At 39.6% G+C, this 24,492-nt stretch overlaps 1 protein-coding gene across 1 annotated transcript in view; it reads left to right on the top strand.

Annotated features, from left to right (window-relative positions):
- The window catches only part of ROCK2 (Rho-associated, coiled-coil containing protein kinase 2), a 50,143-nt gene that overhangs the window by 7,937 nt on the left and 17,714 nt on the right, over positions 1–24,492 (top strand). The window contains exons 3-17 of the mRNA XM_010005560.1: positions 542–642; positions 6,194–6,331; positions 8,617–8,877; positions 12,440–12,584; positions 15,090–15,228; positions 16,881–16,972; positions 17,745–17,904; positions 20,228–20,291; positions 20,454–20,465; positions 22,043–22,122; positions 22,507–22,555; positions 23,280–23,415; positions 23,547–23,638; positions 23,887–24,133; positions 24,450–24,492. The exon at positions 24,450–24,492 is cut by the window's right edge and continues 1 nt beyond it. Of these exons, the coding sequence (XP_010003862.1) occupies positions 542–642; positions 6,194–6,331; positions 8,617–8,877; positions 12,440–12,584; positions 15,090–15,228; positions 16,881–16,972; positions 17,745–17,904; positions 20,228–20,291; positions 20,454–20,465; positions 22,043–22,122; positions 22,507–22,555; positions 23,280–23,415; positions 23,547–23,638; positions 23,887–24,133; positions 24,450–24,492 (1,759 nt within the window). The remainder of the gene's footprint in view (positions 1–541; positions 643–6,193; positions 6,332–8,616; positions 8,878–12,439; positions 12,585–15,089; positions 15,229–16,880; positions 16,973–17,744; positions 17,905–20,227; positions 20,292–20,453; positions 20,466–22,042; positions 22,123–22,506; positions 22,556–23,279; positions 23,416–23,546; positions 23,639–23,886; positions 24,134–24,449) is intronic.

A 24,492-nucleotide genomic window follows, 5' to 3' on the forward strand; every position in this document is an offset into this window, starting at 1 on the left:
ACTGAATCAGTATTTCATGTGGAATGAATGAGTGGAGCTTAAGTCACACCTTGGCACCATCTGAAGTTGTACAGAGGAGCTGCTGAGTTGCATTCCTGGCTGTTTAGCTGCTGTTGAACCCTCCAGATGTGCAGGAGCAGGTTGCACCTGCAGGGCTTTTGTGTGTTCCAGGCACTTCACACTGCTCATTAGAGCAGTGGATCCCAGCAGCACCATCATTGTGGCAGCAAATCATTGTCTGAAAATTCCAGATCAGCATCTCTGGGTTTTTTTCATTACCAGTGTCTTCCTGTAAGAATGTGAGTGGTTATTAGAGGTGTGACATGAGAGCCAGCAGCATCCAAAAGACATTTCAGGTGTTACAGCTGAAGGTAGATAGGTAATGGTTCCAAACAAGAACAAAAGGGGGTATTATTAGTGGCCCAGGCTCTAAACATTTCCATAAAAATAGCTTTTTTTGTCTCAAAATGAAAAATGTTCAAGAAAATTTTGTATTCTGTTAACTCACACAATATCTCAACTTGGATTTGATTTGTTTTAGATGAGAAGATTGTGGAAAAAATCCGAGCTTTACAAATGAAAGCTGAAGACTATGATGTTGTTAAGGTGATTGGAAGAGGGGCTTTTGGAGAAGTGCAGCTGGTAAGAATGTCATGATTTAATGATTAGACAGTTTTACAGCTCTAGCCAAAACCTTTCCCAGCCTTGTATGTTTTGCATCTAAAGGTGCATTCTTAAAAAGAATAAGTGTTATTTTCATTGTATCATGAGGTCATCTCTGTGCATAGTAAACAGCATGTGTGAGTTTAAAACATGATGTATTGGAAGGGAAGGGCTTGGGAAACATTCTGCTGTCCTTTGATCAAAATGGAAAAGGCAGTTCATGGCAATTCTCATTTGTTTTGGCCACAAGCATCACTGTATAAAAATATCTGAAGCCATCCTATGGAAGAGCAAGCTTGGAGTGCAACAGAAAGATCTGTCTTGCTCTTCCAGTTGTGATGCTTGTATTGTGCTTAAGTGATACCATTCATCCCAGGTTTTTCCCTTAACATTGCCCACTCAACATAGTTTCCTGTATAATATCTAATGTAAGAATGTAAGAAAACTTTTTGATATTGCAGAGAAATTCTATTTTAGAAAAAATCAAAATACAAGCAGTACCTTGGTTTATCATGTACAGTCTGCTTTTCATAGAGTCCTGATTTTTCCTGGGCTTGTAAGTCATACTGTGAGGTACACAGCACAAAAATGGGAGCATCTGGGTAAGATGGGTTTCCATGTAATTTTGGAAATAAGCTGTGGATACAAGCACCTCATGGAATCTGAGAGTGCAAAGCCCAGGGACAAGTTCTGGTGACCTGTCATTAGCTGAGGGTCGTTGTCTGGGTCAGCATTTCCAGAGGGAGAGACATGAGGAAAGGCAAGGGAAAGGGGAGCAACTAGTATGCATCTATTGAATCTTATTATCTCTTTACCACAAGGTAACAAAAAATTACACTTTTGCTAGTGTCTTTTGACAGGGAACTGACATCTGGCTAATTGTACACTAGGAAGTAGGGAAAATCACATTGTAATTTACATCAAGCTCCTTCGGAGTATCGTTGAGGAGTGTGGTGAATTTTTGGCTCTGAAGTGTTCATGTGAGGTATAAAATGTATAATGGAAATACATCTATGATCCACTTATAAAATTATTTGTATTCACCATATTAGCATTGGTGAAACTGATTTGAAAAGGTGATAAAAACTCCTACCACTGGCCTAGCACTGTTTGCATAACTTGTGGGTAATTTGCAAATTTGCGTGTAATTCATATGGCAGTTAACAACATTTAATCAGCAATTTTTACTCATGTTGCTTTTTAAGGCAACTTCAAAATCAAGATACATTGTTTTCATATGTATATTTCTAAGAATTAAATATTTTTCGAAATGATTTTCATTTCTTTGTTAACATTTAATTTTAAATTTTAAGTTCTTAATTTATTCCATTGTAAAATGGGAGCATTTTTGGTAGCTCACAGTACAGTGCACAATTTCCCTTCTGAAGCAGAGATAGTTTTCCCAGTGTACATACTGCATTTAGTTAGTTTGAGGAGCCTGATAACAAACTACTTCTCATCTGCCTCATTATTGTAATGCAATGGTAAAATGCATAGTAACTTGGTCATACAATGATGTTTGTTTGTTTTGTTATGGGTTTAAAAAATTCTTTAAGTAAGCTCTTCAGGCCCCAAAATAAGAAGAAAAGCTAGGAATGCTTGGTACTGGGAGGGAACTTCTGTGTCTTCATGAAGAGCTTTTAGGCACTTCATGCCAATTTTAAAGAGCACTCTTTTTTCTGGAATGTAAAAATATACTTCACAGCTGAAAAGCAATGGGTTAAGAAATCCAGCTGCAGTTCTGAACTAATATTAGCTGGTGATGAGGGCACACATGCCTTGTTTTTTTTGCCTCACAAGGTATGATACCAGTTTAAACTATTGAGCTAAGCTGTGTCTATTTCTACTCCATTCAGAATGTTAACGCCACAGTTGTAGATGATGGATTTGCAGTAATCAAAGTATTTTGCAACACTTCTGTGATCAAAATAGAAGTTTGCTTCAGTGGGGGCTGAACACAGAAAGAACCATAAATAAAACATGAATAAGTACATGAGTTAAGTTCATGAATGTCATGTTATCAGTGTGTGCCATTGTGCATAAATGTGTAGCACCAATATTTGTTAAGTATTTGTAATATATAACTAACAAAAAATGAATATGTTCCTATATAGCATAAAATAGTCAGCCATGACCTCCTTCATTTCGTGGTGCTTCTCACAAGCTTTCTGCTCCAGTGTAGCATTTTCTTGTGAAAGAAGCAGTGTGCTGAGATCAGCTTTCCAGCTTCTAGCAAGAAAGGAATGCCCCTTCTCCACTGTTATTTCTTACAGCTAGATTTTTTTTAAAAGCCTGGCTGTCCTCCACCTCTTCCCCCCCCAAAATTAACAAAGTCAGTCCATTAAGGAGAGATCAGATGACTCTGGTCCCAGTGTCTGACGTTGGAAAACAGTTCCCCAGAACTCCAGAAGTCTTAAGCTGCTCTGGCCTCTGGCTCTGCTGCACCCTGCAGTGAGAGGGAAGGCGAAGCAGTAATTGCCAGCTGCTGCTTCCCCTGTGCAGTGCCAGGAGCAGGGGTGACTGGTGTCTAGGGCAGACAGAAAAATTGAATTAAGCTGCTTAATTTGTTACCTGTGGTTTACGCAGAAGCAGTAATTTGTGAAAGCACATCCAGAGTGCCCCGTTTGTTTTCACTTGAGGAAAAGTCCTCTTAATTTGAAATGGAAATGTATTTTCAGTTTCTCCTCCAGGTCTCTTCAGCAGGTAGGGTGTCACTGCAGGGGCAGAGCAGCCTGGCTTGCTCGTGTGCTGGGGCAGGCAGCTAAAGCAAGGCCAACTCTCGTTGTATTTGAGGAGTGAAGGGTGCTCTGGGTGATAGGCTTTTCTGTGGGGTTGTCATGGCCTATAGAAACAGGTGCTGGCTTAGTTTTTAAAATCAAGTGCTTTGTTTATTAATTTCCCTGCCACTGCTGTGATAATATGAGTAAAGCAGTCATGGTCTGTTACCTGAAAATTTGCCAGAACATGAACTTTGGTACCCTATCTGTAGCCATTTCTTATGGCTTAGTTAAGTATTTTAGGATATTTGTGATTATTTCAAACCTTGGCCTTGATTTCACACCTGCACTCTAGGACCTTCATTTTCCTTTGCCATAACAGAGATGGTACCATTATCAGCTACATACCCAGTCTGATAACTTCAAATGGAGGTGTTACTTCCTTTGCCTACAGGCTGTCTCCTGGCTTGGATGCCTAGGAATTATGGATGCATTTTGTGTGTATTTGTTTCTTGAAAGTCTTGGAGTGATGAAGCAGAGTAGAGGGAGATTCTCACCTCTTAGTGCATTTCCAGCAGTTAAAGGAGGCCGTGTTACTCAGTGCTGCTGGCACGGAGGGATTTTCCTACCTATTTTGAGAGTTACTCTGGTGAGCTGTGGTTTAAATTTGGCACTTCATTTAAACAGTTGGAAGAAGTGGAAGCATCATGACAGTTTAATAGATGAATAATCTGTTCTCTGAGCCACTGGATGTGTGCTCAAATATAGCTCTGGATAAAGGCCTGGTGGGTAGCAGTTGGACAGGCTGTCCCCAGGGCCATGGCCATGATACCAGAAACAACAGCAGCAGGAGGTCCATTCACCTCTTGGCCTGCCCAGGCACACTCAGCTTTGGCTGGGTCACTGTGCTAGTTGTTGCTTTGCTTCCTTCATTTTCATACAGAGAATGAGCCCACCTCACCATTTTCCCAAGCACTGCTGTAGCCAAGGATCAGCCTGCAGGGCCTCCTTGCATGGGCATGGGCTGGGGTCCCTGCTCCCCCTGTTCCCTTTGCACCTGCTATGCAGGAGCTGGCTTCAGGCTCTGCTGACTTCCCAAGACTTCTTTTGCCCAAGCCCTGGGAGACAATGATGCTCATACAGGAAGGCAGCTACACTAACTACACCCAGGCAAGAGAACTCAACAATTTCAGGAATTGTAAACCACTAAGTATATTGCAGAGCTTTGCATGAACCTCCACAGAAAATGCATCTTCCATTAAACAGTATCTTTTTGAGGCTGCTGGTCTTTGTTTCTTCTGGTTTTGGGCAGGATTACAGAAGTCCAGCTTCATGGGGTACAGTTTGTGGTGTACCACCAAGTCTTTGTATATGATCCCACGTGGGATTAGTAAATGGGAAGGAGGAAGTCTCCAAATCCTTTTTTTTTTTTTAGGACACCTTCACTAGCCAGTTAATAGTCTGCATTGTGCTGTTTGGCTGGAGGTGTTTTGATCTCACTGTACAGAAGGTTGCTGGTTACTGTGAACCTATGCAAGATGCTAATCCTGCTCATCCTAGCACTGTCGTAGCTGTATGTTGAGACCAAAAATCCCCAATTTCAAGAATAGTAAGTCAGCAACAAATCCTTTTTCTGTCCATATTCTCATTCTTTCCAATATATTTTTTTTCTTCCCCCTATTGTGTCTCCATTTCTGACAAATCATTCCTTTTGGCTTCAGCAACATTAATATTTCCAGCTCTCCAGGAGCAGGAGACTGAGGCTCCCCAGTTTGTAGCCCAACAGGTGCAGCTCTGAAGTTTCAAACTGCAGGTGCAGGGGATTGAGCAGTCTTTAAGAAGAGGAATTAAACTGGGACATCTCATAGAACTAAGAGCTTGGGAGATATGGTTTATTTTACTAAATGTGAGGTTTATAAGTGCACCAGAAAGTCATGACTGCTTGGTTCTGATTTCACAAATTAGTCCACTGTTTGGTTTTTATTTTCTTGTGAAGAGAACAAGCAGAAAATGAAGATGCAGTGAGTTTCTTTTTTTTTCTGCTGACTCAGATACCTCACAGCTGAATACTTCTCACCTTGGTTTCTGCAAAGAACACTCAAGAATGTTAAAAAACTGGTCCTTTAGTAGTAACACAAATCTAACATGGTTTCATTAACAGAGTTATGACTTTCTAGTCTGTGCTTTTAAGGATTTTGTTTCATGTCCATGTTCAGATGAAGTTTTCCAGAATATTTTCAGATTTTGTCATAAAAGTTTAAAATTCAGTTTTCCAACAGATTTAACTTTGCAGCATTTCAAGTTAATTTAATAATGACTTAAGAAATATGAACAATCCTTTTTGTGGAAGATAAGAATTGGGAGAGGCTGCAGCAGACTGCTGGCAGGATTCCTGACATGAATGCAGCAGACAGATGATGTTCAGATGAAGAAAATGTAAACACATGTACATTTTATTTCTTTTTACACAATGGAACTTTTCAAGGGGGAATAGGCAAGCATTTCCTTTTTAATTCTGTAAATAGAATTATTTACATTTTTAACATGTATTTTTTTAGTGGTCTGGGTGATTTGAAGTAGACATTTTGATTCTTAACACGTTAAGAAGAGCAGTCCAGTCCTTTAGAGAAAGGCAGAGCTGTTCTCATTCTGAGTCTGGCGTTGGTTTTGCTTTGGGTTTGGTGTTTTGTCTTCTAGCAGACTAGTGGAAACAGCTCTCATTTTTATGCTCATACCAGAAATACACTGTGCTGGTGGTAAGGGGTTTTTTACCATTTTTTGAAATAAAAAGTATTTTCTCCTTCAACCAACAGGTTCGCCATAAAATGACACAGAAGGTTTATGCAATGAAGCTACTTAGTAAATTTGAAATGATCAAGAGATCAGATTCAGCCTTTTTCTGGGAAGAAAGAGACATCATGGCCTTCGCCAACAGTCCATGGGTTGTTCAGGTGAGGAAGATGTGTAAAATCAGAATAATGCAGCCATTAATCTTTCCCAGTCTCAAACTGGTTTTGAATTTACATCTAAACTGAAATAATGGTTTAGGTTCAGATTTTACTTTTTCAAGATACATCCTTAGAGTAATTCCACTGAGTTTGTGTATTTGGCTGTGTTAGGAAGTAGATTAATTTACATTTTAGTCACTCCAAAGGCATAATAAAATGGAATTAAATGTATTTTTGTAATATCCACATAATTATTAGGAATAATAGGGAGGTTACCTTTCCAACTAAGAAAAATTCCCATGCAAGCAATGGAGAGCTGGCTTCTTTAGCTGGGCTGGGGCACACTTACTTGCAGCTGTCTCATGACATGTATCATCATCATGTCTGCAGCATGAATTGTGCCTTTGGGAAGAGCTAGTACTGAGTATTGTGGCTTGTTGTAACTGGTAAATGACACCCATTAGCAGAATGAGTAGTGAAAGCACATCCTTAGAGAAATGGTGAGCGCTGCCTTCTGTTGAGTAATGAGCGCATTAAATGCTCTCACATCCACTGCCATGCTTCTGCACCTTTCAGAAGTGCAGGCTGGCCTGAAGCTTTCCAAATACTCTTCATAACACTTTAATCTCATGGATGCAAGAAACGTTCTACAGGGTGGTTTTTTTAATTAGATGATTTGCTCTTCTGAGCATATGCTGTGTTCTTGCCTGTCTTCAGCAGAAATACTTAACCAGGTAGAGATGAGGTTTTATTAAGTTGTTTGGGTTTGTTCAATGGCCCTAGTTGCCTGGAATTATTTTTATTCCTCCCATGTTGTTGGAAGTACCCAGCAATGTATGACAGTTTTCAAAGGAAAGTGTGGCAAGTGTTTGAAAATAGCAAATGAGTTAAATATGCCTTTTGTGATGAAATGTATTTGTGTGATATATTTAGATGGTGTGGTCCAGTGGGATAGGACACTGAGCTAGTTTTAGGAAAATGTAGGTCCTGTTCTGAGGTAGAAACTGGGACAGATCACACTGCTTCTCTCTGCCTTCCTTTCTATAGGAAAAAACACAGAGCCCTAGATAATTTTTTATTTTTTTTTAAATGAAATCCCTCGAGGGCAATAATGAAAGTGCCGCATAAAGGCAAAGTGTTGATATTTATTACTGTTACATTCATATATTAACATATGAGAATAGAGGGACTATTTTGTTTTTTAATTTAGATTTTAATGACCAAATGCACAATCATATTATATGTTGTATGTACTGTGCATTTGTGAAAACAAATACAGTGCAATATATATGTATTAAAGTATGTATTTATACTATAGACCTTCTGTACAATAATTTTTAATCTAAAGGTCAAATCTCTTCAATAACATTTCCTGCCTTTCATGTTTTCTCACCCTCCACAAACTCCCTGTATTTCCTCCTTTCCACTCATCCTCGTTTTCAATTACCTTTGAATTTTGTGTGGGCAATTTAAAGATGTGCATGATTGAAGTTTTTAATGCAAAGGAGCAGGATTCCCAGAGAAATGAGGCGAAAGGCTTGCAGATGCTTTTTCACACCAGTCACTGACCATTTGCTTATAATGCTGTTTAGTGACTGGGGCCATTTTCAGCCCTGATGAGCACTGGGGGAAATCTCTTAGACTTCAGCACTCTAGGGCTGAAATACATTTTAAAGAGGTTCAACTTAGTTTCACTGTCATACCAGTAGGAGATGTGCAAGATGCAACCTATACCAGACTTAACTTCTACTGTTAAGGATAATTTATTTGTATTGTTATAATTGTCTTCAGGATTATTTTTTTTCTTTCTGATTTAAGCATGCTCATTGATTTATGACAAAAGTGGCAGGTGCTTTTCTAAACATGCACAGAACTAAGGACATTTATAAGACATTTAGAAACATTCTAAGCTGCTGTTCACTGTGGAACCATTTTCAAATCAGTACATGAGGCTTCTTTCTTAGATGCAATATTTTGCATTTTGATTCAGTAATGCTTTTGCATGCCAAGGAACATGGGTAGATACAAGTTCATACTGCTAAAATAATCAGGAAATCTTTGTTTTCTTAAAAATTATGATGAAGGAGCTTTTAAGCTCAGTAAATGTCAGGGTACTGTCATCACAGAAAATGTAGATTATCTGAATATAGAAAATAAAGTTTCTTTACATCATTCTTGAAAGTGTGTGTTGAGGTTTGATGAAACATCAAAATAATATGCTTTGTTCTTTCCCCAGCTGCCTCTGAAAAGTAATTGCTCTTTTTTGTTTCCCTTTTGTAACGGTGCAGCTATTTTGTGCCTTTCAAGATGACAAATACCTGTACATGGTCATGGAATACATGCCAGGTGGAGATCTTGTGAACCTCATGAGCAATTACGACGTGCCTGAGAAGTGGGCCAAGTTCTACACAGCTGAAGTGGTCCTTGCTCTGGATGCAATTCACTCCATGGGCCTGATCCACCGAGATGTGAAGCCTGACAATATGCTGCTGGACAAACATGGGCACCTGAAGCTGGCAGATTTTGGCACTTGCATGAAAATGGATGAAGTAAGTATGCAGCTGAATCATTGATCCTCTATACAGCTGTAAATCTAGGGTTACTTTCTTCTGAATTATAATACCCAGAGGTATATTCATCAAATAGTCCAGTTGATTGGAAGGCTGTTCCTTGTCCCTTAGTTTTAAATAAAAGGGTACTTTAAATACTGTAACCTCCTCTGTAATAAACTGTTCTAGCTTATGGAAGAAGGAAGTAAACTTACTCTTGGTTATTTTGCAAGCATTGTGTGTTTATGAATTTCTCAAGTTCTTTTTGCTAAATGTCTAACAGGTTTATGTGACAACTCCTAGTTTCAATATTGGTAACCTTGGAACCTTTGTAAACTGGCATTTTTCTGTGAATGATATTTTAGAGGCAAGATACAGGTCCTTTTTTTTTTACCATGTGTGTTCTCAGAGCATCCTCTAGTGGTCGTTAACATGAGGTCACAGTAAGGTAGCAGTGGTGTGTGAAACGGTGATTAAAATTTATTTCATCAAGATGTATACATTTTAGTTGTCCGGATTTTATCATGTACAGCCAAGTATTGATTTCTAACGAGACTGTATAAAATCACTGTGTTTTTAACAGGATGTAATAGCTTAAATTAATAAAGGAGACATAAATTAATCTACCTTTTTTAGTTTGCACTTCTAAAATCTCCCTGACAAACACAGTTGTGCTGTAACTTACACAATATATTCTTCCTTTTATAACAAATTCTTAAAAATATTACATGAATGTGTGTTATCATTTGCCTGGCCTTTGAAAGGCTTCTGTATTAACGATGGCAAGGATGATCCTTTTAAGCTTATTTGCTTTAATGTGTTAGATTTTTCTAATGTATTGTTTAGGCAGCACTTGGTCTAATCTCTGCAATCTACTTAATTTGCATTTGCATCATTAAGTGATGTCTCTTTGACTGGATCTAGAAGTGCTGCCTGGTTATGGGTCTTTTCGTTCCTGTGACAGGATATTAACTTCCTTGAACAACTACAGCTGTAGTTGAAAAAATCAGAAGCAGTACTTAATTACTTAAATTAGTCCTTAAAAAAATTATTCTTGGTTCTGAGTCAACGGAGTCTAAGTCTTCAGGGAATCTGATGTTCACCAGAAGAGATAATTAAAAACCATCAGAAATTTGTTGGTATAAATGTACAAAAAGAAAAGAGTGATCCCTTGTGCACGTTTCTTGTGAAGAGTTAAAGTGAGCTCCACCCTGCACTGGCATCAGGAATAAACCAGCCATCTCCTACAGAAGTTGATTTTTAAAATAGATTATATTTTAAGTTCTTTGTGTTTCTCAGACTCAGTAGAATGGCAAACGTTTTTTATACAGGAAGCTTTAGAAGTTGAGAGGTTCTGGATTATCTCCAAATCTCATGCTTCTTCTTACAAAACATGAACACATCCCAGCTGTGTAAATATAATATTGATGTTGGCAGGATCATTTCTAGAAAATATATGCTTACCCAACACTTATTTTTTCTGATCTGGAGTTCTTCTAGCAGTTGTGCACATTCCCTTATGCTGTTCAGAGCCCAGGAAAGCTCTGCTGCAATTTGGCGAGACGCTTTTTTGACCTTCGCTGTGGAACTGAAGTCAGTGTCCTCTTAAGCCCTCCAGGCCGGTCCAGACACTTGCAGCAGAGTTCTTCCTTGCCAGTATGTGTAAGGAATTGCAAAGTGTCTTAGTGCTCTTTTCCAACATAAAAGGAACTGGTTGTTTTTGTAACTCAGTTGTGGTGGTTTGTGGGGTTTGGGTTTTTTTGCTTCTTTTAAAATCTGCAACAAGGTATTTCTAGACTTGAATAGAGACTGGAGTTGGCCTCAAAGGTTTAGCAGGGATTGTAGTTCCCTTTGGTGTTAAGGTATGATAAGGTAGCCCAGGCAAGTTTAACCAGACCCTACTCTACACGTTTTTTTGTCACAACCTGGGCAGTGGTGGCATGGTGGGCTTGGGTGGGTTTTGTAGAGCCAGGAATCCCTGGTGGTGCCAGGCTCAGTGCATCATGCTGCCTTGTGCTGACCAAGCTTGTGGAGGAGCACAGATGTAAAGGATACCTGTTGAAAAGAGATGTTACCCAAAGAAGGGATGTTTGCCATTGGGAGTTATCACCTCAGCTCAGACAGTTCAGCTGAAAGGAACGTGTTCCTCTTTTTAGCACCCAAGTTATTTCTCACAGGAGCTCATCCAAGGCTCTGCTGGACCTGGGTGCAGTGTGAGCACCTGAGCTATCCCACCTTTCCACACCTGCCCTTTCCAGCTCCTGTGGACTGAGAGGAACTTCAGGAGGGAGCAGAGGCCTGGCTGGGTGGGTGAGGCACTGGTTGTGTGGTCAACAGCTCAACATCCAGATGGAGATCAGGGACAAGTGGTCACTTGGGCCTGTAGCCATAGGACAAGGGGTGATGGTTTTAAACTGGAAGAGGGGAGAATTAGACTAGATATGAGGAAGAAACTTTTCACTATGAGGGTGAGACATGAGAATGGGATGCACAAAGAGGTGGCAGATGCTCCATCCCTGGAAACATTTAAAGTCAGGTTATTCTTTTCAGGATTCTGGTTTTAGAATAAAAGCTTTTGGCAGTTCATATTGTGTGTGAAAAGAGATTGTAATTTGGTGCCTAGTTCTTACATATCAATACAGTCCCAAAAGCAAAATGTTAATTTTCCTTTCTTTAAATATGTATTTTGACTTCAGTTGTTGCCACTCAGATTCTGTGTTAATGTTTAGCTGAAGTTGGTGGCAAAATGCACAAAGAGCTTTGCAAGATGACTTAGAAAAGATTTGACATTGCGAGGTGGAAGCGAAGAGGGGTTCATTTTTGGTACTTATCTAAGTTCATCCAGGATTTGATTTCATTCATCCATCTGTTCTCTCTGGAATGAATGCAGGGAATTTGCTTAAAGGAAACAGGGGTTTTAAGTCTGAAGCAGCATGCTGGCAGGTCTGGCCATGCTTCTGTGTCATTCAGCACCTGCACTGTCAGTCCCTTGGTGTGAAGCAATCCATTAAGGGAATCGTTCCATTATACAAAAAATCACTGGTAATAAAAATCACTGAGATGCTTGTATTTTACCTTATTTTTTTCATAACACTTTATCGTTCTTTAAACATGGGTTTTCTTTTTAATTTTTTCCCCTATCTTCAAATAAAAAACAGGGTGTGACTGTAGATATTTACTTATGGCTTTTCATATACTGTCTGAATGAGACAAAGCTGTTATGCACCTGCAGTGCAGGGCCCAGAACTCATAGCTTGTCTAAGTTATTCTACAGTTTGTCCCTGAATTCAGTGAGAGAAGGAACAGTCCCATATGGTCTGTAGGTTGATATTGAAACTAATGGTAAAAATAATAAAAGTGGTCAGTTTTTGAAAGATGTAATCAAGAGAAACTTGTGTGCAGTAGGCAGGGGGGAGCACATTGTCAGGAACTGTCATTTTGGTCCATGTTGCTCCTGGAGTAAAACCCACATATTTGGGGCTGTATTTTTGGTGTTTTTGCGAATTGTGCCAAGACTCAGAAGTGCTTGAATTGAGCTGCTGGACTTGTTGCTGTTGCACAGACAGGCATGGTGCGCTGTGACACGGCCGTGGGGACCCCCGACTACATCTCTCCTGAAGTCCTGAAATCCCAGGGGGGTGATGGTTACTATGGACGGGAGTGCGACTGGTGGTCTGTGGGAGTTTTCCTTTTTGAGATGCTAGTGGGTAAGTAGCCATTTCTGCTGCTGCTGAGATGATCCCTGGGTCTTCCCCTTCCCCTTCAGCTGCACTTGGGGAGGAGGTGCTTGTACCTGCCTGGCGCTGCTGACTGGCTGAGGCTGCTGATTTACTTCTGTTCCCTTTCCCTGTCACTCTGATGCTGCCACAGCTGGTTTTGTGCTTGCTCCCTGAGGAGTTGTTCAGCTTAAAACTAATTCCTAGGACATTTTTAACAGGGGTCAGCTCCCTCACCATCTCATGCCAGCTTGTGCCACCACAGGGGCAGTAGCAGCGGCTTCTGTTTGGCCAAAATGACAGTGGGAGTGTGGAAGTATAGCTTGATTCTTTAGGCTTAAGACAGGATTTTCCAGTAAAATACACTGGACTGCTATGGTAACTAACAGAGTATAATCTGTTGAGGAAATGAGTCATCTGCATCTTAAAATACAGTGAGGATCAGTATTATCAGCAGGCAGCAAAACAGATTGTCCAAGGGTGGAATTGAGCATATAATTATTAAAAACCCAAATCAGCATGTTCTGGGAATACTGCAGAGCTGATCTGTCTTGTATCCTGAGCCAGGAAAGACATTTGGATATATGATGCTATTACAGTCTCAGTGTCTTTCAGAATAAAGGTGTTTTGACTTACCAAAAGTCTGTTTTATAGTTAATTGTCTCTCACAGACTATGTTAACAATAAAGAAAATGATGGAAATTGCTGCCCAGAGTATTTTCTCAGAGCCTCTTCCCCCATTGTGTCTAAGAGAGGATTCTCCCCTTTTTATCCTTCTAATGAAAACAGGGGTTTTAAGTGAAAGTGAAGAGGTACAGGTTTTTGCATGATCCAGGTTATATGAGGGAGCTTCTACTTGATTAGGACAAAAATACATCTGTGTTTCAGTGCAACACACTGTTTTTATTCCCAGGCTTCTGTATGGGTTGTGAAGCTCATGGGCTTTATTTGGTGTAGTTATTCCTAGGGTTTGGACTTGTGTATTGGAAAATTTCTGATATTTCATATTTAATTTTCTTCTCAAGCTGTATCTTGTTTTAATATCTAACGTTATGCTATTTTTACTGCTTTGGGTTGGTTTTTTTTAGTGCTCAACGTAATTCTTTTCTTGTGTTTAGACTGGAGGTTTTGCTTTCATTATCTTTGTGATTTTTCACACTTACGTATTTTGACCATTTCTTGTTTTTCCCCTTCAACAACATGTAACATAAACCAATGTTAGTGTTATCGTTTCCAATCTTAAGTAACCTTATCAGTGTCAAGATCCCATTAACAACAGTAATTTAAAAAAACATCTGTGGACTTTCCCACCTGGTTTTCTTTTCATAATCTTAGTTTCTTCATATCCCACACTCTGGTAGCAAGTATCTATTTTTGTGTTCATGATCAATTTCTGCCTATGGTCTTTGAAAACTCTCCACCTTGAGGAAAACATGGAAAGCATTCTGACACTCTGGTTTCAGTCAGGACACTGTACAGCCCTGCCTTTTATTGTGCTAAGGGCAAAAATTTTTATTTCACTAAAAGCCAAAATGTTGGGCAGGGGATGCATCCTGACACTGCTGTAGTTCAGTGACTAGTTTTGAGGTGTGGCCTAAATCAAAAGCAATGGAGAAGGATCAGGTTTGGAAGCAGGGAGGCAGCAGCAAGGACCTGTGGGACCTTCTCTGTTAAACCTGGTGATTAGTTCTGGGAAAGGATCTGTGTAAAACTGCAGCCTCTTGGTCACTGACCAGAACCATCGATTATCAGAATGTTGCCCATTGACCTGAGTGTCAGTTACCTTCATCAGTCCTGATTCTCTTAAGTTCTCCCTATTTTATCTTTCCTAAGGATGTGTCTGCAGAGAAGCCAGACTGAACACCAGCCTGTGCTGCAAACCTGTGTGTGAGGCAGGGCTGTCATTGTAAAAGCCACCTGCCCATGTTAATTAGCAGGGGCACTCATAACTGATCAGTCAGCAGGATGTGTTAGTACAGGTAGAACGTGGCAGTGACACTGAGGGCTCCTGCTTGGAGCTCACCTGCCAGCAGCTCTGGGGCAGGCAGAGACCTTTGCCTCTGAATCTGCCTTTGGAGAGCTTGGGTGCATCCCCTCCAGCACCTCTGTGTTCCCCACCCTTCACTGAGTTTCTGTTCCTGACACTCATGGAGGTTCTCAGGGATGGGGGTTTATGTGCATGTCAGCCATCCTGTGACCTGGAAAGCACAGTCATAGCCTTCAGGTAGAACAGAAGCTGGAATTCACTGGGCAACATTTTGGTAAGGATATGCAGGATGGAAAACAGTTCAGTTTTGTAACACAGGCATTTTTTTTTTAGGAATATTTTTAGCAGTGGGCATTGTTTTGCACCCTGCATTCAATTTTTATTGATTTTTAAAAAATAAACCAGTATTTTAGGGAAAACTACTTGTAGACTTTATATGTTTTGCCTTTTTCAACTTACATGACCTGAACATTACTCAAAATCACAGCCAATTTACTGTTTCTTTTCAGGTGATACTCCTTTTTATGCAGACTCATTAGTAGGAACATACAGTAAAATTATGGATCATAAGAACTCTTTACATTTCCCAGATGATGTGGAAATCTCCAAGCATGCAAAGAACCTTATCTGTGCCTTTTTAACTGACAGGTAAGTGTGTGTGGTATTCTGGTACTCTTTTTGTTTTGGATGGCATTAGCACATGTACATTGTAATAAACAACTCCTTCCATTGCTTCAGCCAATCTCTGTTCAAATCTCTTCTGCAAAACCTCCTGCTCTCTAGATTTTCTTTTGGGGTGGTTTTTCCAGGTATTGTGTTTTATTTCTATGAGCAGCTCTGACAGTTCTTGTTAACAACACAGTTTGTGCCAGACAGATCCTTCCAATTGCAGCATATAAAACAGTAGCAGTAGCAGATGTTGAAAGGAGTTTGTAGGCTCCAAGGCAGGGACTAAATTGTTGTGCTCAGTGTATAAGCAGTTGTTACTTAAACAAATGAAAGCAAATACTTTTCTGGAAGCAAACATGTATTTACTGAGTTCGTTTAAGCTTTCTTAGAACGTTTGAACTCTTCCTTGGCTTTGTTGTATTTGTTGACAGGTACAGCTGACTAACCAGGTAGGCTGTGGAACTCAGCATTCATTGACATTAGCAGTGCAAGCTTGTTCCTGGTCTGAACACTTGAATTTTCCTTACTTTCCCAAAGCAGAGCTGATCTTCAGTCTCCTTGATTATGGACCTGCAGTGTTCTGCTTTAAATTACCTCTGGATCCATGATGCCCTCCTGGGCCTTGCTGTGCTCACCAGGGCCTGGCTGCAGCAGAACCTTGGTAGGATGAGGATCAGGGGAAAAAAACTGCCTGATAGTTTTTGCATTCAAAGAGAGTGTGTTTGCTCTTGAGCAAGAGCCTGGTTACTCAGGAAGGATGTGCTTGAGCAGCATTTTTCACCCGTAGCAGCTGAAGGGTAGGGAGCTAATAGGAGTAGGATGTGCTGCTGTCAGTGTGGTGAGGTGAACTTCCCCTGCTTGTGTCCCTCTTCCTGTTGATTCCTAACACGGTGCTCCAGGGAGTCCCTGCAGACAGATGCCTCCTCTCTGTGTGCCTGGTTGCTGCTGGAGCACTGGAAGAAGGAACCAGCATCAGCCCTGTGATTTATTGTTGGTTCTTCTGCACGCATTGTTCTTATGTCCTGTTCTTGCAGATGGTTTTAAGAGCAACTTTTCTGGTCAAACTGGAGGTTCCTTGTTGCACTTCAGATTTACTTCACTGCAAATGCCAGCAAAAGACGTGTCAGGGTTAGTTAGGGGGCAGAGGATGGAATACTTAAAACACGTATTGCAGCCCAGCTTTGAATAACTGCTCTGTGCAGCAAGTCCGACCTCCCCTCCCCTGCGTCTGAGGGTTTGTCATGTGGTTTGGCAGGCTCAGAACTTCTGCAGTTTTTTTCCCCCCTCGAGGGTGTCAGGTTTTTGTTTGTGTTTTTAGTTTTTTTCTTAGTTTTTGCCTCAGTGCTTTCTTTCTTGCTTTACTCCCCACGTGGCAGACTCCAAATTCTGGACATCTGAGCCGTCTCAGGGAGAGTGTGTGCTAAGAAAGAGCACATTTTATATAAGAAACTACAGATCACTGGTTGGTGGCTTTTCATATTTTATTTTTTTTTCATTTGATCATGAATGTGGTTCACAGAGACAGTCGTTGCTGAAAGTTTCTTTACTGCTTATGAGCAAGTCAGAATTCAAATAACAAAACTCAAGTGCTGTTTTTCCTAATGTGAATTTGGCTGAATTGCCATGTTTAGGGATGTGCGACTTGGGAGAAACGGGGTAGAAGAAATAAAGCATCACCCTTTCTTCAAGAGTGATCAGTGGAACTGGGACAACATTCGAGAGAGTAAGTACCTGAGCTTAAAAGTTCTGTTTTTATTCAGTATTTGCAATAGTAGAAATTAAACTGTAGGCTGTCTAGGTGAAGCATTTTCCATCTGTCAAGAATCTTGCTCAAACTTTTATATTTATCATTTCTATTATACACACTCTGTCAGCAAGGGTTAGTAAATAAGCATTTTCCTCCTGGATTAATCTGATGCTTTTGATGGATGGGTTTCTGTTTTGAGCAATGGAACCTGACGTTTCTTAATTCTCACTAAAAGGAATGCATGTTAGGTTCTGTTTCTTTGTGACTTTTTTTGGTTTATTTTTGGGAGGGGGGCTGTGATTTTTTTGTTTGTTTGCTTTTTACCCCTTCTGTAGTCAAGGCAGCAGTCTGACAGTGGTCCCATCAGTTGCACTGCTTTTCATTTAAGGCACCACTGTGACCTTGATAGCAGCAGGCAAAAGCTGAAGTTGGTTAGTTCAGATCATGAGCTTGATTCTAACTTCTGAAATTACGTTTTACTGAAGTTTCTTGAAATGATGAATGCATGTTGAGTTCTGTTCTCACCTTAGCAAATCCATTTTGCACACTTAAATTCTTTATGCTTTAGGCAACTCAGGTAAAAATGGATTTCTCTAGAAAATGTTGGGAGTAATCTTTGCACATCTGCTTCCTGGTTAATACACAGTTAACTAGCTGGGCACCTGGCAGGCTTGGTAAGGTCCTAGTGATTCCAGCCTGCAGGAGGACTGGAGCTGGGAGTGGAACTGATCTTGTTCTGTCTTCCCAGCTGCTGCTCCCGTGGTCCCTGAGCTCAGCAGTGACATCGACAGCAGCAATTTTGATGACATTGAGGACGACAAGGGAGATGTGGAAACCTTTCCCATCCCCAAAGCCTTCGTGGGAAACCAGCTGCCTTTCATAGGATTTACCTACTATAGAGACAATTTGTATGTGATACTCTACTCTCATATGCATTTTTAGAAGTACACTTGCAGGTTTTTCTTATGTAATAGCCCTTTTTTCCACTTTAGATACATTTTATTCATTGCATCATGTTAATTTATGTCTAATTGTGAAGATACAAAATGCAGAGTTTAATTAGAAAACAGGATTAGCTACAATTTTGGTTATTTTTTTAACTCTGATTAAACATAGTATTTTTATATGCACGTAATTATGTAGTCTCCTAAATCTTCTAGGATTAAAATGCTGATAGAATTGTGATTTGGTTCTAAAAGTGTTTTTTATTAGTAGCTTTAGAAAAAAGTTCACACAAGATAATAGCTTGTTAGGACTCAGCTTGAATCACTGAGAAATAATTGTCTTAATTAAAAAATTTCAAGCTGCTATAGATTTGAAAACACATGTTGTGCTTCACTTAGGAAAAGATTCAAAATCAGGAAGATGCTCTCACACTGAACTAACACAAACATCATCCTGAGTAGCTTGGGACAAAATAAGACTTGAGAGGATTGATTAAAATGAGTTGATTGGCAAGGTTGATCATGAATGTGGTTCACAGAGACAGTCGTTGCTGAAAGTTTCTTTACTGCTTATGAGCAAGTTAGAATTCAAATAACAAAACTCAAGTGCTGTTTTTCCTAATGTGAATTTGGCTGAATTGCCATGTTTAGGGATGTGCGACTTGGGAGAAACGGGGTAGAAGAAATAAAGCATCACCCTTTCTTCAAGAGTGATCAGTGGAACTGGGACAACATTCGAGAGAGTAAGTACCTGAGCTTAAAAGTTCTGTTTTTATTCAGTATTTGCAATAGTAGAAATTAAACTGTAGGCTGTCTAGGTGAAGCATTTTCCATCTGTCAAGAATCTTGCTCAAACTTTTATATTTATCATTTCTATTATACACACTCTGTCAGCAAGGGTTAGTAAATAAGCATTTTCCTCCTGGATTAATCTGATGCTTTTGATGGATGGGTTTCTGTTTTGAGCAATGGAACCTGACGTTTCTTAATTCTCACTAAAAGGAATGCATGTTAGGTTCTGTTTCTTTGTGACTTTTTTTGGTTTATTTTTGGGAGGGGGGCTGTGATTTTTTTGTTTGTTTGCTTTTTACCCCTTCTGTAGTCAAGGCAGCAGTCTGACAGTGGTCCCATCAGTTGCACTGCTTTTCATTTAAGGCACCACTGTGACCTTGATAGCAGCAGGCAAAAGCTGAAGTTGGTTAGTTCAGATCATGAGCTTGATTCTAACTTCTGAAATTACGTTTTACTGAAGTTTCTTGAAATGATGAATGCATGTTGAGTTCTGTTCTCACCTTAGCAAATCCATTTTGCACACTTAAATTCTTTATGCTTTAGGCAACTCAGGTAAAAATGGATTTCTCTAGAAAATGTTGGGAGTAATCTTTGCACATCTGCTTCCTGGTTAATACACAGTTAACTAGCTGGGCACCTGGCAGGCTTGGTAAGGTCCTAGTGATTGCAGCCTGCAGGAGGACTGGAGCTGGGAGTGGAACTGATCTTGTTCTGTCTTCCCAGCTGCTGCTCCCGTGGTCCCTGAGCTCAGCAGTGACATCGACAGCAGCAATTTTGATGACATTGAGGACGACAAGGGAGATGTGGAAACCTTTCCCATCCCCAAAGCCTTCGTGGGAAACCAGCTGCCTTTCATAGGATTTACCTACTATAGAGACAATTTGTATGTGATACTCTACTCTCATATGCATTTTTAGAAGTACACTTGCAGGTTTTTCTTATGTAATAGCCCTTTTTTCCACTTTAGATACATTTTATTCATTGCATCATGTTAATTTATGTCTAATTGTGAAGATACAAAATGCAGAGTTTAATTAGAAAACAGGATTAGCTACAATTTTGGTTATTTTTTTAACTCTGATTAAACATAGTATTTTTATATGCACGTAATTATGTAGTCTCCTAAATCTTCTAGGATTAAAATGCTGATAGAATTGTGATTTGGTTCTAAAAGTGTTTTTTATTAGTAGCTTTAGAAAAAAGTTCACACAAGATAATAGCTTGTTAGGACTCAGCTTGAATCACTGAGAAATAATTGTCTTAATTAAAAAATTTCAAGCTGCTATAGATTTGAAAACACATGTTGTGCTTCACTTAGGAAAAGATTCAAAATCAGGAAGATGCTCTCACACTGAACTAACACAAACATCATCCTGAGTAGCTTGGGACAAAATAAGACTTGAGAGGATTGATTAAAATGAGTTGATTGGCAGGGTTGCCAGAGTTGCTGAAAACCTGAATAAGAGCTGGAGGGATTTGGTTTTGTTTTTGACAGGTTGCTAAGTGACTCTTCTCAGACTTGCAGAGAAAATGAATCTGTGCAATCTAGTAAAAATGAGGTTAGTACCTTTTTTCCTAAGCATTAATGGTATGATTAACACATTTTCAGTCTATTTAAGAAAATAAAAAGTTTAAAATAGGTTTTCAAGATTATTTTTTTTGGGGAGGTATATGAGTGTTATTTAATGATCCTCAGTAAAAATAATATTTTCTGCTTACAGGACAGCAAGGAGGTAAGTATATTATTTGAATTATGAAAGGAATAGAAAAAAATCCTCCATAATTTGGGTGAATGTGAAATGCCTTAAATATTTGTTTATTCAGGAAATTGTTAACAGTAAACCAGTGGTATTTTGAAACAGTTGTACTCAAGCATTAAGGTACTGTAGCATAAAAACCAAATACAGATTTTTCTTACATGCTTTTGGCATCTAGACTTTGAAGAACAAATATGTAAGGCTCTGCTTGCCACAAGCAGTATCAGTCTTGAGAAGGTTGTGAACTTTGGCTCCAGACTTGTCTGAATGATTCATGACTGGTTTAGTCAGAGTCTGGAAAAGTAAATTGTCACCTGTAGTGCTGCAGGGGTGTTAGAATCCTGCTCTCAGTTGAAGGGAGTGCATGGACCACCTTGGTACAGCTTGTGAAGATGTGCAGTGGGATTTAAATTGGCAGATGACAGGAGAATGCTATGGAATTTTTCTGTACTTCATTACTTGAATATTTTTATGATTAAGGTGTAGATAGTGTATTGTTAATTTTTCTTAAACTTACAACTCCCTTTCAAAGCTTAAAAAAAAGAGTAAAGGAGATGCATTATGTATTGCCCAGCAGAAATTTAAATTGTTTATTAGACTCTGCTGCAAACCTTTCTGCCACTGCTGAATAGAAAATAGTGTCAGAGTTTCCTTTTTAAAATGCAAGGCTGCTGCTGCCTAGAATACATAGTGTCACATTTGTGGTATTTGCTTTTTATGCTGTGATAGTAAATACAGTTGGTAAAATTTGGCATTTCACTTCTGACAACTTTTTATATTTGTGCTGTCTCAAGCAATGAGCCTCCAATTTTGATGTCCTTTTCAGTGTCCTTGTTCTGAGAATCTTCTAATTGCTACAATTATGAAGTGTTTTAGAAAACCGTAATTTTACATTACATTCTGTGGGGGGTAGAGGAGGAGGGAGAAGGGACAAAAATAAATGTGTTTGAGAGCCTGAAGGCATGAGACAAATAAAAAATTATTATTTGGAATTTATTTAGTTAATATTTGGGTACTTGACTCGTAATTTCTCTCTAATACTTTAGTAAGCAAGGCATTCCTAAGGGAAAAGTGTGTGTTGGCTTCTGTGTGTGTTAGACTAAGAGCTCCCACTTCACGCTCCGTCCCCGAGCCTGCTGAGGGGTGTCCTCTGAGCATCAGATTCAGGCAGGAGCCCCCTCTGTGTTTGTTAGTTGCACTTAGAAAAGACTGTCCCAACGACTCTGCTGCACTGCAGATCTCTGCCCACAGAGGAGGGCAGTGGAGGGCCAGCAGCACTCTCCTGTGCCCGTGGACCTGCCATGGCTCACAACCTGGGGCACCTGAGAGTTGCTTCATGCAGCAGATTTCCCTGCTATGGGTCTGTCCCTCTAGCACCATCAGGATGAATTCCTTGCACAGATACAGCCTCTCTGCCATGACTTTAAAGTAAAAGACTGGAAGACTGGATTAATTTTCCTCTCACCCTTTTTTTTAGTGTTATTTAATTGAATGACACCTGGTTTACATGCTAGTGTTTTACATGTGGGCTGTGCTTTTCTCACATTTCACAGTTTCAGACAAAACTAAGCAAGCTGGAAGAACAGCTCAGTAACGAGTTACAAGCCAAAGATGAGCTAGAACAGAAGTACAGGTAAGACTGTTTTGACATGTTAGGAATGCTTATAAAGAAGTTTTAATACACCTTTTTGGTTTGGAATGCTTAAAAGCATTCACTGGGGATTCCTGGCCCTGCAAGCAGACCTGACTGTAAATTGCTGGCTTAATTCTTGCTACTCCTGTGACTCACTGGGGGTTTTTGTGGGTTTGGTTGGGGTTTTTTTCTTTGGTTTGGGTTTTTTTTGCCTTAACTCTCTATAAGAATCTCTCTTTTGTTTGAGTGATATTTTCCTAGTCCTTGAAGTTTCATGTGATTGCTGAAAATAGAATATATTACATAAAATTATTGAGACATATCCAAACATTCTAATTTCTGAATAATCAGCAGAGTTAAAAAATATTTTTCAAACTTCTTCAGGTCTACTAATACTCGTTTAGAGAAGACAGTGAAAGAGCTAGATGAAGAGGTAAGTCCATAGTTATTTATTCTTGGAATTAGAACTTTTAACACTTGTGTGTGGCTTTTTTCTGTAGGAAACAACAAACTTTTTTGAGTATCTGTGTACTTATAGCAGGACATAGCAGCTGATTTCTTGATATTCACATGCATGAAATTGTCACTGCTAAAAGGTTTTCATGATAATTTCTGTACTGCAACCACACATTTGTTTACAGGATTGGTTTTTAAGGTGTTTTGAATTGGAGGACAGCATGAGATAAAAGATCTCCTAGGTGGTTCTGAACATTGAAGATGGGAGGGCAGTGTTACTAGAAGAGGAAGACCATTCCTTGCCTTGCTCAGTGTCAGTGAAAGGACCATGTTTCCTGCCCATCTTTGCACCTTAGTGCTCTGACAAGTTTGTCAGACCTTTACTGGATGTGTGCAACTCAGTTATTGCTACTCCAGGCCCATGGCAAGGCCTGACGTGACATGCATGTTTCTGTGCTCCCAGAGGGGCAGGTTTACCAGATTCATCAAACCCAAATTATCAAAGTCTTTATATTATAAAAGCTCCTGCCCATAGTTCTCCTGGTGTGTATTTGGCCACGTGTTGTGATACCCTGTGTTTGTGACAGGCAAACAGACTGTGTCTTTCTCCATTACAAACTCAACTGAGGGCATCTTCTTATCATTTAAAGAATAACACTATTCCCTATGTACTTAGCTGTGTTTTTCTTAAATATGTCCAGATAACCTCCAGGAAGAACGTGGAGTCTGCAGTCAGGCAGTTAGAAAGGGAGAAGGCTCTTCTTCAGCACAAGAACACAGAGTACCAGAGGAAAGCAGAGCATGAGGCAGACAAGAAACGCAATTTGGAAAATGAGGGTATGTTGAACCTTGCTTGGAGGGTGCCTTTTGATGGGGGTTTTTAGAGAATAAAACAAATGAATCATAGTTAAAATTGAAGCTTTTTCATTAATCAGGTGATTAACAGTGTTGAATTGGTTTTGTTACAGTTAACAGTTTGAAAGACCAACTTGAAGATTTAAAAAAGAGGAATCAGAATTCTCAAATATCCAATGAGAAAATCAACCAACTACAAAGACAGGCAAGCCAACTTGTATCTGTGTATTTCAAAGTAAGAGCTGTTGGGTGTGCAGATTTTTAGTAGTGGAGGGAATCAAAATGTATAATGGAGTTTTAAAAGCTGTTCATTCTTCTCATGTTTTGGTGTTCAAAAGCAATCTTAAAATGCATCCCTTTTGATTTCCTTAATCCATCAAATCTAGTATTCTGTATTAGAAAAAGTAGTTGTTATATTTTAATTATCTGAAGTATGTTTTTCTCAATCTTTAGTTGGATGAAGCCAATTCTTTGCTGCGGTCAGAGTCTGATACTGCAGCCAGGCTGAGGAAGAACCAGACAGAAAGCACGAAGCAAATCCAGCAGCTGGAAGCTAATAACAGAGAGCTCCAAGATAAGAACTGCCTGCTGGAGAATGCAAAACTCAAACTGGAGAAGGACTTCCTCAATCTTCAGTCAGCTCTAGAATCAGAAAGAAGAGATCGAAGTCATGGATCAGAGATTATCAGTGATTTACAAGGTATTTGTATAAATCTTCTCAAGCTTGACTGGTTTCAGGAATTAAAATGTGTTTGGGTGATGTTATTGGAGCTTCAGAGCATGGCTGGATCAGTGTGCTGTTCTGTGCAATGTCGTGTAACTGTGGGCATGCATTTCAGAGAAAATGTGTCAGAACATTTACTAAATGTAATTGAGAACTTTTTAAATCACCCCAAAAGTGAGATGTTCTTAATACTCAGAAGCTATTACATATTAAAAACTTTATCTCCAAGTAGATGAAGCACATTCTCTTGTCCCACAGTGCTCAGCCTCACTGAAGTTTGGGTCTTTTTTAGGTCGAATCTCTAGCCTCGAAGAAGAAGTGAAAAATGGAAAGAG

The sequence above is a fragment of the Chaetura pelagica genome, unplaced genomic scaffold (assembly GCF_000747805.2).
Source record: "Chaetura pelagica isolate M959 unplaced genomic scaffold, ChaPel_1.0 scaffold589, whole genome shotgun sequence".
Taxonomy (NCBI): Eukaryota; Metazoa; Chordata; class Aves; order Apodiformes; family Apodidae; genus Chaetura; species Chaetura pelagica.